This window comes from Erithacus rubecula, assembly GCF_903797595.1.
Source record: "Erithacus rubecula genome assembly, chromosome: 6".
Lineage (NCBI taxonomy): Eukaryota > Metazoa > Chordata > Aves > Passeriformes > Muscicapidae > Erithacus > Erithacus rubecula.
Window position 1 is genome coordinate 53,127,438 of NC_136688.1, and position 12,238 is coordinate 53,139,675.

The window sequence follows — 12,238 nt, forward strand, 5'->3', positions numbered from 1 at the left end:
GCCAAGCCTGCTGCTCAGGAGAACGAAAACACAGGAGCAGTTCAGGAATCGGGGAGAAGAACCCTCTAAGAATTTGTACAGAGGAAACATCTGCTGTGGCAGACTTGCTCGTGGGATAGCCCTTCACAATCAGCTCTGGGTCCCCCTGCCTTCACTGGGTGCAAGGAAAATGCAGGATGCTTGAACACAGAGGGAGGGAATAATGACAAATATCCTAAAACCTTCAAGTTTTTCACTGGAAACCTCTCTTTCTAGGTTTTAGGGGAGTCTTTTTTTTTTTGTTTGTTTGCTTGTTGTTCTGTTTGGGCTTTGTTGATCATTTTTGTTGTTGCTATTGTTTTGTTTTCATTTTGTTGGGGGGTTTTGGGCTGTTTTGGATTTCAATACCTAACTGAGAGTCCAAGCTGGAACACAGATGTTACATATAACTCCCAGCCTTACTCATCACCATTAAAGGAAAGCAAAACCTGACTCTAGAACTAATTAATCAGCTTATAAACAGACTCTGGCAATTACTTTGATTATCTTACAGTAGCAACAGAAGATCCATGTAACCTGATCCCCAGATCAGCACTGTGCTCAGGACTGACAGGGAGTTAGGCTTTCCACAGACATTCACTGCACCCCTCCAGGACCAGGTCTTTTCTCTGGAGGAGCTGCTCTATTTCCTTTTCTCTTCTCTAACATGAATTTTTCTGATCTGTGCCTCTTTGGCAGTTCAGTGCTGCTTGCAAAAATGCAAGTGAAGCATCTTTGTGTCTTGACAGATTCACAACACAAAACCTACTGCAGGACTCACAGCCAAGATCTCTCAAAAAAGAAAAAAGAAAATATTCAGCATTAAGGAATTCTTCCTAGGAATCTTACATGCAAATTTAAATTGGAGCATGGCAAAGCAACACATCTCTATCACAGAACTAGAAAACAGACTACAGAAACATTTAAACAAGACAAGCACTTAGCTAGTCTTCTGCCAAATTCCAGGCCAAGAAAGCCTTCCTAAATTCACCTGACAAGCCTCCAAGGTTTCAGCTGCAATGCAACTTTGCAGTACCTCTCTCTGGCAGCCTAAATTAAAGGGAAGTTCACTCCATCAGCACTTTCTCATAGAGCTAAACTGTAACCTGACACTTATATACTCTCCCACAGTTCATAGAAACTGTTAATTTAAGGAGATGGCACACTGGGCCTCCAGAAGACACTCTATATCCTGCTGGCCTGAAATTCAGGAGGAAAAAAAAGAATGCAAGTAAAGAGATTTGTCAGAGCTTGTTAAACTAAAAAGCACAACAAAAACCTAACACAAGTCCGAGGTTACTGTCTTCTTTCTTACAAAGTGTATTTAAAAGAAACCTAAGGTTTAAAGCTACAGATTTGCAAGAGGATTCTGCAAATTCTAAGAAATAGAAAGAAAGTTACAATATTACTATTGATTAAGAAGCTAATTAAAAAATGCAATCCAGCATTTAATGCAAACAGCTGATTTGCAGGTAGGTTGTCTCTTTGTGTCCTTTATATACCACCTCTTGAGTTGATTTGCCCTCTGTAACTAGGACATAACACTCTAGTATTTGCTGTACTAGCTGTCCCTAGATAAATTATTCCCAAGCTGGAAAGCATTTAAATTAATTAATATCACACAGTAAGTATATTTTTTAAAAAGCAGAGAAGAGGTTTCCTGCAATCTGTTATTATAGGGTATCTAAGCTTAATCTAAAGATTCAAGCCTACTCTGCTCAGCACACAAGATCTCAGTTTGAATACCACATCCAGCTTTAGGAAGTGCCATTCAAGAAGGCTGTGGACAAACTCAATATCAGAGATGTAAAAACAGCCAATAGAAAAAGGCTAAAGGAGCTGTTAAACAAGACAAAAGAAGCTTAATTCTAACAGAAGAAGGGTTCAGGAACAAACTAAAAACTCATTGATAAAGAATCTGAAGATGATTTGGGGCATACATAACTTCTTCACTTTCACTTCACTATCTTAAAGTTCAAACACTTACCTTCCTCTACATTGATCCCAACTGAAATGAAATAATCCATCAATAACAACAATGCAAGTCTGAGATTCATTCTTTTTCTTGTAGCCAGATGCACTGGCTATTTTAAGACATATTTGCAAACCATTTACAAAGAGTAGGTTCAAGCTGGAGTCCTGGTTTAGCAGCATTATGGCAATCAGCACCTTTATATGATTTTGAAGTATTTATAAAATAATCTTGCTTTCACTTCAGATCAATAACCCTGCCTTGACAGTGAGTATTAGCATTTACAGACTGAAAATATGCAAGGTAACTTCAGTACTTGAGAAACAGAGAAGAGATCATACCATGATTTAGAACAATTTCAGTACATTTTCCTTATGGGGAGGAAGAATGTTTAATTGTTCACACGGTCATGGAAATTATTGCATAGTGTGAACACAGAGGAGAATTTGAAATGCAACTCTACAGATTATCTTCCTTTAAAAAAAAAAAAAAAAAAGGAGCAAGCATGATTTGTAAACATTTTTTTAGAGCTAATTATCAGGAGTTGTATAAATTACACTCTATTTACAGATGTGCATTCTTTATCCTATACAGCAATAATTTTGCACAGCTTTTAACCCAATACTCACTGTTTGGATTTGTACATGCTCCTAACTCAGACAACAGGTTTTCCTAGAGCTGATTTGGAGGGATGACTGATTGCAGCAGGACACAACTTTCCCCCTCCCCAATTTGCACACATTGAGCACAGAATAAGTACAAACCTCAAGTTTCCCATAAGTACTCACCAGCTTTTGTATCATTATCCCAGTCCCAAGCTTCTAATATTAATGTGAACGACCTCTGAAAAAAAAACAAGACACCAATTAGACTAATAAAAAACCTGTTATAACCAGACAAACTGATTTGAAATAAGCAGATATTACTGCTACAAGAAAGCCAACTGAAAGCAATTGAAAATTTCACCTTTCTGTTGTCATGTGAAAGCCCTTGAAGGCATCTTCACAAAAGCATGCAATAAAACAGCATTAGAAATTGTGGGATAAGCTGTGCTAACAGCAAAACAAAAACATTCCATGCACACACACATCGAGGACTGAATTATTATTACTCTCCTCCCACTGCATCTAATTCTCAGCTTTGCTTAGCCACAGAAATCCTTTTCACAAGTAGCCCTAAAATGTTTAAATAAAATGAAGTTCTGAACCTTGGGAAACAGCTGGGATATTTAGGACTTAAACAACTGAACCACCTCCCCTAAAAAAGAATGAGATCCACCCTTTAAGAAAGCACATGAAAGAAAAACATATCTAAAGAAGAAATACACAATTCACCCTGCATCTATCAAAATTTTTGACTTTTCTCATGAAAGGGTAGCACAAAAAACAGATCTGTAGAAGACACAGCAGAAACAATTATTACAGTAAGCACACCTGGTACGGTACTTTCCCCTGAGGAAAGAAAAAAACAATTTCAAATAGTTCTTAGATGATTTAGAAAAAATATGAATATTACTTCACTAAACCAAGGCCTCAGGCACTTTCCTTGCTTGATGATCAAATATGTAGGGCAGAATTCAATATTCAAATACTAAACTTATTTAGAAAAAGTTATGCATACAGGTAATTTTAACTGCTTTGAGTTGAACAAGCATAGCTGTCAAACAATTCAGCTTTGATAGTTTCCAAGTGCTAAGAGTTACCACTGAGATCCTCACATACATTCAAAATCAAGGAAAAACCATAGAGAAAAAGAGTTATTGCACCACTATCCTAAAGTCCTTCCATATACATCTTCATGCAGAGCCAAGCTCTAATGTTGCACAATTCACAGCATAATGATCCATAAATTCACATGGGTATGGGGACATTCAGCCAAGAAATTGCAAGGACCTCCTTTAGGAGAGGATTATGTAAGAATTCAGCCATCTTTCACAGGGTCATTAGGACCCTTTTACTGTTACATCAAGAAATGTGTCTTTATTTTGAGATAGATCCTTTACATACCCCTCAACTCCACACCAAGGAGGGCTGATCTAACACTGAAACCTTCCCACCTTAGACCAGCAGCACCAACAGGATCAGAACAGCACCCCAAGCACAAGGGCTCTCTGTTTGAGGTCTTCCATGACTGCAGCAGAGACCTTTCTACTCAGAAGTGCACTTGAGTGCTTGTTTTCCTACTGCTCAGTTACATTAACATACAAACCACAACTGCCTTTGAAAGTAAGTTATTCTACTCTGTTTTCAGCTTCAGACATATACTAGGGAAGATGGTTTTACATCATTGAAGCAGAGACAGGTTTAGTGGTGACTATTTAGATTAGACTAAAGAAAGGAAGGGAAAAGGGAGCTCAGCAGTGACCATACTGGGCAGAGACAGAGTTTGTACTGCCCTTGGAAATGGACAGAGAGAGATCAGCTGAGAAAGCAAAGGGCTCTGCCTCTGAGCACAGGTCAACTCACCCAGTTTTTTAAAGACAAATATTAGCAGAGCATTTCAGTAGCTTCACCCTCCAACTCCCTGCACTCAGGGCAGCAGACAGGATTCCTACTGTGCTCTGAAAACACTACCTGCAACCCCTCTTCCTATAACTGCCACCTGAAAAAAACACTCACACATTCAATAGTTGAGAAAGCAAGTTCTATATGACACTGCCCCTAACATCATCTGGCAATGGCATGTCTCCTTATTTTGCATCAAGATTATAAACTAATCTAAGCAGAATTCTGCCAATCAGTGCAAGGTCCAAAGTTATCCACATCTTTCACTTTTAACTACTCACCTTCTAAAATATCCCTTTAGTTTTCCTGTGTTCCATTGATTTGTATTAGAAGTACAGACCAGTGCTCAAGTGCTTCCAGACATCCATTCACTTATACAAGGGCTGGTCTTTCCTACTGCAAATTGGCTGTTGCACCTGACTGCCAACAAAAGGCAGCTAAAAATTTAAGATGGACTTGCTGTCTTAGGAAACAGATCAGCCATCTATGCTTTCCCATCACACCATTTGAAAGCAGATTTGTATCTATGCTCAGGATGCTGAGGGATTTATTTTCATGGGTAAAGAGTTCCATGCAATGCACAATTCCAGAATCATCACGCTGGACAGTGTGAATAAAGATGCATTCTACACAATTTAAGATGCTTAAAACAAGAAATCCCACAGCTCTTGTGGCAAACGTCATGGTCTAAGCTGGCATAGTCACTAGAGCAGAAAATATTGCTTTACAATCTAATAAAAACCTAATAGCACATTATGAGCTCTGGTGCAGAGCTGCTCCTCCAAAACGTGGAGGAGCCCACACAGCTCGTGCTGCCTCCTCGTGTCTTTGCAAGCCCCATGTCCCACAGGTCCCCAGCATTTGCTCTGGCCATCCTCCCACTGGCCACCACCAAGAACCAGTCCACCTGTAACAGGTTTAAAGAATCTACACAGCAGAGACAGGACAAAGACTTCTAAATCCTTTCACTTCCTTGTGTCTTCTTTTATGGATGACCAGGCTGGCACTTGGCTGCTCACACATGAACAAGCATTTGGAGTGTAAGCTTTCAGGAAGGCTTGCAGTCACACTGGCAGGAGATTAGAGATGTTAATCAAATGGCACTACACTGATAGACAAATGTGTATTCACTGGACCATCAGTTTCAGCTGGGACAGTTCTCAGTTGTGCAGCTTCTACCCTCCACTAAGTTACAGTCACCCTTTAAAAACCCCAAACAGACACAGAACAAATGCAACCATAAAACTGATTTTTATGGCTGTTTTAACTCTAGAGAAGATAGTTAAGGTGACCAACCCAATCTGTCACCCGTCTTCATCTCCAGCTGGCCAATAACTTGAAAGAATTTCTCCCTGTGGTAGTGCAATGGATCATCTCATTATAACTACCAGACCTCAAAAGAGAAAACTGGTCCTTAACCCACTTGTTCAAAAAATCCAGTCTTTCCCACTACCACATGTATCAAGTCTTGCACTAGATCTGCTTACATTTCTTTGAATTTTGCACTTCACTTTAAAACGACAGCTGAAAACAAAATAAAGCATCTGTGTTACTAAATATATTCATGACATGCAGCACTGAGAGCTTCCCAGTTCTGCCTCAATTATCAAAAACACATTTTACTACCAAAAGAATTTATTAGTGGAAATTTCAACATCCATACACTCACCCTGTGTATCCTTACCTAATAACCAGAGTAAGCTGAAGTTTAATAACACTAATGCATATAAGTTCTAAATTATGTTTTCAGCTTTATACGGGCCATACTCATTTTATGAAAACTACCATCAGCTGACATTAGTCACATCTGCACTCTTCTACAGAAATTCTTAACACAGACTAACCAACAGCTGCAAGCAATGCATCTATAGCAGAGACACTGACACCAGACATCTTCCTTAAATTGTGCTTGCAGAAAACAGCAACAGAACTTGCATTAACTTAGCCCCTGTTAGGAGCTAAGGACTACCCATACAGCAAATCCTCAACCCCCTCACATCATCCAGCAGTGTCTTGGCTTTTTGATGTATCTTTAATATGAACAGACTTGCTTAAAAGTTATTTAAAAACATGTTCTCCATAGAGACTGTTGATGTAAGTGTGCTCAAGTTCATGCATAAATTGAACAAAAAAGACAAGTATCCTAGGAATGCCCCAAAATCATGAGCCTTACACATAACACACACAACCCCCACCACACCTGCTTCTTTAACTTGCACACAACTCTTGCTGTAGGCTAATAGAACAGCAGGACTTGCATATTCCAGTCTGCTCTGATATATACCAAAAGTTCTGAAGTAGTACCTGTTGTTCATTTCAACCAGTACTATCAAAATATTCAGAAAACATTGTTGAAGTGACCATGACAGATTTGAGGGGCAGTGGATGGGGGTATGGAACATATAGCACTGGAAACAGACTTGACTCTACTGACTCTGGTGATTAAGTTTATTTTTTGGAAAGAATTAAACATACAACATCATTTGTGCTCATCAAATCAAAACTCAAAAGATATTAAAGGCTACGAGTCAGAAGAGCATCAGTGCACTTCTGCAGAAGAGCACAGCTTATGCAAGAGCCACTTCGTAGGAGTTAACTAAACAGATATGCCAAGTAGCTTGGAAAGATACAAATTAAAGTCTGTTTATCCTGGTGATGCTGCCTCAGTTGTGTTTTTTTTCTCAGGATTGGTGTTGACACAAGCAACTTCAAAGCATTATTCCACTGTTTACACTAAACAAAACACTCCCCCATACTATCCCAGCGACCTCCTTTCTGGGGAGGGGGGAAACAAGACCTGTAATATTGGTTTGGCACTCTCTTTTCATGAACTATTACCATCACCTTGATATCTGCAGATCAACATTCAAAAGGTGGGGGTTTTTTGGCAAACCAGTCATGCCAGAATTTTCATCCCAAGAAAGATGATCAATCTGATGACAGCATTTTCAGTCAGGTATTGAACTTCTCCAACCCACAGTCTGAAAAATGCCAAAGGTGACATTTGAGCTGAAATCAATACTTGAAGATTCCTGCATCAATAACATTTTACTTCTAAACAGATTTTTATGCTAACAGACAAAAAAGTACTAATTTCACACAAATAAAAGGACTGAGTGGGTTTTCTACATGGAAAAATGTTTAAAGAATCAGCAAGAAGCAGAAAAAAAGTATGGCTCCTAAACAAATCCCAAGTCCACTTTATCTTCCTGTTCTACAGCCACACAGTAAATGCAGGGTCTCATCTCCAGTAAATACTGGGTTTTTTGGTTTTTTTTTTTCAAACCTCCATCAAGCACAGGTAACATTTGTACTCAAATATTCCAACTGTACAAACACTGGATAGCATATCACCACTCACTGCTGGTTAACTTTTGTAACTTCTGGAACAAACCACCAGCAATATTTCTGGCAGCCAAGTCACCAAGCCCTGATCAGCACAGTCAATTCTCATACTTGCTTTCATGAGAAACTTTGAGTCAAGTGAGGCAAGAACAGGTCTGGGGGTTTGCCCCTCCATCCCTTTTTTTTGTTTCAGCACCTCCCTCCCCTCCTCCAGGCAGCCTGCTTGCCATGGAAAAAGCTGACTTCAAGGCAAGCATATTCCATTTCCTTCCCCAGGAACTCTGCAGCAAGTTCATACAACTTCCTCATAAATAACCCAGAGGTAGAAAGAGAATAAGGAATAAATGAAGAAAGATTCTGAGAAGATCTAGGACTCATAGTCAGTACAAGTGTAAAGGCAGACAGATATTCTGCAGGTTTATCTTTTAGAAACAGACATTATAAAGTTGTAATAGGGACCTTTACTCAAGGAGTAAATCATCCCTGTTTGGGGGAAACATGGGGGTTGGGGGCAGGGACAGGGTAGGGGTTTTTTCTGAAACTTGAAGGATATTTCAGCCACTTGCATGCAAGAAGCTTCTCTGCTGAATTCAGAGGCCATCCACCATGCAAAATCATAAGGATGACCATCCTCTACATCTTCCTTTTTCATTTAAAGAGCAAGAACAGCGAGTCCTAAACTAAAGCCTTCCCTTTGGAAACCAGGGCCAAGCAACCCCATTTTGTTAGGAGTGGAAGGCTGGGTTAGAGTCCTGCAAACACCAGCAGCAGATAGCAGAAAGCAGTTGGGCAAGTTCAAGTTTTCTATTTGAGAGCAATTACTGCAGTTATACTCCTCTTGGCCCAGTCACAAAAGCAAGATGATGTTTACAAACTCTGGAGCCCTACTGTTGTGTGAGGGGAACTCTTTGGGAATTAGCCCCACCTGACAATCTTTAGGAAGTCTGCAAAACCAGGGAGGGGTGAGAGGGGCTATTTTTTGCCATGGTTAAGAGACAACAGGTTGGTATCTCCACCTACATGAATCTGAACACTCATTCCACTCCTCCACCAAACTAAGCAAAACCTAAGCTGGAGGGGTGTGTGTGTGTGCATATGGGGGTGGCAGAGGGAAATCTAGACTATTAAAATCATTTTATTGCAAAAAGAGCACAAATAAAAACAACAGGTGAATAAGAGTAAATACTGGAGTTAATTTATCAAATTTAATACCCAGATAGAGACTCACTTCAGGTAAAGAAAATTACCCAGTAACTAGGTGGAAGAATCCTACCAAAAACCAGCTGCATGCATCTGAAAGATAAAACAACTTGAAGGAGGAACTCAAAGGGATATTACAACAGCTATTTGGCAGGGCCTAGTGTTTCATGAAACAGGAGCAGTGTGCTTCTCTCCAGGCTGATCAAACCACCAGGACCCTCACATACCTTACCAGAGAACACATTTCTAGAAATATCTTCATGTGAAAGTCTGAAGATACTCTGATCCTCCTGCAGTGGTAGAAAGCAGCAAGAGTTTCTCAGTGTGAAGCAGTCTTTACATGTCATGGTATCATGGGACAGCAAACATTTCAGCTGTGGAGTTCTTATAATCATCTCAAGTCACATACCAGCTTTAGCCTGTAGGAAACAATGACCCATTTTCACAAAAGCCCAAAGTGCCATGACAGACTAGAGCTCCTCAAGGCAGGACATTAATACAGACACCTCAGACCACATAAAAGCAAAGTGAGAGCCCAATGGAGAGCTATCTACATATGAGAAGCTAACCATGGGAATAAAGACTCCACAACTTTCTTGTAACTTAGCACCCTAGACAGAAACTCAAAGCACATCTCAGCCAAGTCAACCTTGTGACAAATGGCAAGTCAGAGATGGCACATTTGGTTCAGCACTGGCCCTGACCTCTGACAGCACCTGTCAGACAGCTGCTGCAGCCAGGGCAGCAGCATCCCTGAGCAAAAAGGAAACAGGCAACCCAGGAACAGTTTTCACAGCACCAAGAACAAGCCAGTAGCTTCTCATTTAAAAAACCTACAGGAGATGTGACCAGGCAGCAGACATGTGAGGATTTCATCTGAAGAAGAGCTCATCTGCTGACTGCTCTCAGCTCCTAGAAGAGCCCCTCCCTGCTTTAAACCAGTCCCTTTCACCATTACACACATAGCAGCAATGCTAGTCCAAGGAACAGAAGTAATGCTTGCCTCTGCTTTTTATAGCTCTCTGCTATTCATCCCCACCCTGTCCATCTCCCTTCCCCTGATTCCAGCATGTACACATCTCTGCTGTGTTCAGGAGATTAAGTTCCAACTATGAAGTCCAAGCTGCCAACTGTGGCCACTTAAATTTCAGCAAACACCATAGAATTGCCTTAGAAATCATCTGTTTTCCATATACTTTCAGAACTAAATAAAAAAAAAAAAAGTGAAAATTCAGCTACTCAGGACTCCCATGATAACTCGCCTTTGAGATTTTCCAACAAGCAACAAGAATATCCATGTTTAACACCAATCCATGCCATAAGCTGTCAGTTTTCTTGAAACACTTCTGTTTTACTGCAAATGCCTTCTGCCTATGCCATTCTAGGCACCTCCTCTGTGACATAAGTCTCAACAAAAGTAATGGCTTATAAAACTAATCAGTACATCAAGGAGGAAAGATTATTTTTTTTCCCAACTGAATAGGCAAGTTTAATGCTTACAAAAAATAATGAATTTCATCTTAGATGAATGACCAATAACTTTATTCTAGTTCCTAGAACAATGTCATTTTTGGTGGTCTTTAAACTATTTCTTAGCCACTTCCCTTTGTCTTTCCATGCTATCTTTCAGAATTCTTTGTCCCAACTGTTGAAGTAAGAATGCAGCATTGCAAATGTCATTTTAACTTCTAACCTTGTTAAATGTAAGCTAACTTTCACAGAGCCTGTCCCAAGCCTGGGTTAATGACACCTGTGACCTGGTTCTTCTGTGCAAATCTGTACTGATAAGCAAGGCATCACTAAATACATATTTTGATAACTATAACCAGTTACTCCTTCAATCCACCAATGCTATGTAGCTTCTCCAAGCTAAGCAAGTTCCCTTCACAAACTCAACACAACTTCTTTGATCACAGTAAGAGATCTGCCTCCCACTCTTATCCTTGACTTTTTAATATTCAGAAGTCTATTGAAAAAAGCACCCTGGACAGGAGAAGAAGTTAGAGAAAACAAATCTTCTAGGAGATGGACTGCAGAAATCAAAGGTTCAGAGAAATGCAAGAAGAAGGAACAAAGAATTAAGTTATTTTTATTAGAGAAATTAAAGGGTTGGCCATGACTTCTCAGCCTGGAAAAGACACAGCAGGAGTAAGTGACAGAAGCCTAAATGCCTCAACAGGCCTGGGGATGGTCAGGGGTAGATCATCTATCTCCACAGTCTTGGCAAGACAGTAAGCTAACAGGAGTCATGGCCAGAAGAAATTAAGTCAGAGAAGAGGGCATTTTCAGCAGAACTTGGCAAAATGCTACAGGTGGCCCAAGGGAAAAGTGGTTTTAAGAGTTTTGTGTGTCCAAGAGAAAAAATGGCACAAACACTATGGAGAGACAAAACACAATTATTTATTGGAGGCTCTCAAGTTGAAAACAGAGCTAGAGACAATGACCAGCAGTTTTCAATATTCTTGTCCTTAACCTCCATTGAACATTTGTTTATATTCCCTGAACTCCAGTTCCAGTACAGGTGTGGTTCTGAAGCAAGTATTTCACTCTTTCTGATGACTGACATTAAAACAAAACAGTGCTAAAATGAATACAACAATTATACTCTGGAATCTTGCATACCTGCCTGAGCCATTACCATCTATCCCAGGATAACGAAAATTGTGACCAAGGAGTGTTTGGGGAAGAAGAAGAAGCCAGGAGAAACAAAGCACAATTCTAAATCAGATTTATAATTATATCTCAGAACTCCTCTTTGAAAACCATGACAGAACAAAACATAATTGAAAAATCTAATCAAGATTCTCCTTTCTACAACACTGAAACATCACATGAAATAGAACAAATGCAGAAATCACCAACCCATGCATGCTATTCAGTCAGGTACCCACTGCAGTAAATGCAACAAATGCTATACAGATTAAAAAAAAAAAAGACAAGCTGAGCTAAAGCTACTAACTGGGTGATTTTATTATTTAGAATAAAGGTTTAGAGGACTGTAGGCTTCTGAAACTTCCCCTGAGGAAAAGGTAATCCAGACAGCCTTTTAATAGTGATTAAGTCAGGTGACACAAAGCAGAACATACTGTCATTCAAGGCAAGACAACAGAAATGCTCAAATACAGCAAGCACTTATTTTAGAAGATTGACAAGTGTCAAGTGAAATACAAAGCTTAAGGCTTTCATAGCAATTTTTGAC

The 12,238-nt window shown here is 39.8% G+C and overlaps 1 protein-coding gene across 2 annotated transcripts in view; it reads right to left on the bottom strand.

Moving 5' to 3' along the window:
• JAG2 (jagged canonical Notch ligand 2) overlaps positions 1-12,238 on the bottom strand; it is a 68,417-nt gene that overhangs the window by 39,583 nt on the left and 16,596 nt on the right. For both annotated transcript variants that reach the window (XM_079309286.1, XM_079309287.1), the window contains exon 3: positions 2,779-2,833. In XM_079309286.1, coding sequence (XP_079165412.1) covers positions 2,779-2,833 — 55 coding nt within the window. The remainder of the gene's footprint in view (positions 1-2,778; positions 2,834-12,238) is intronic.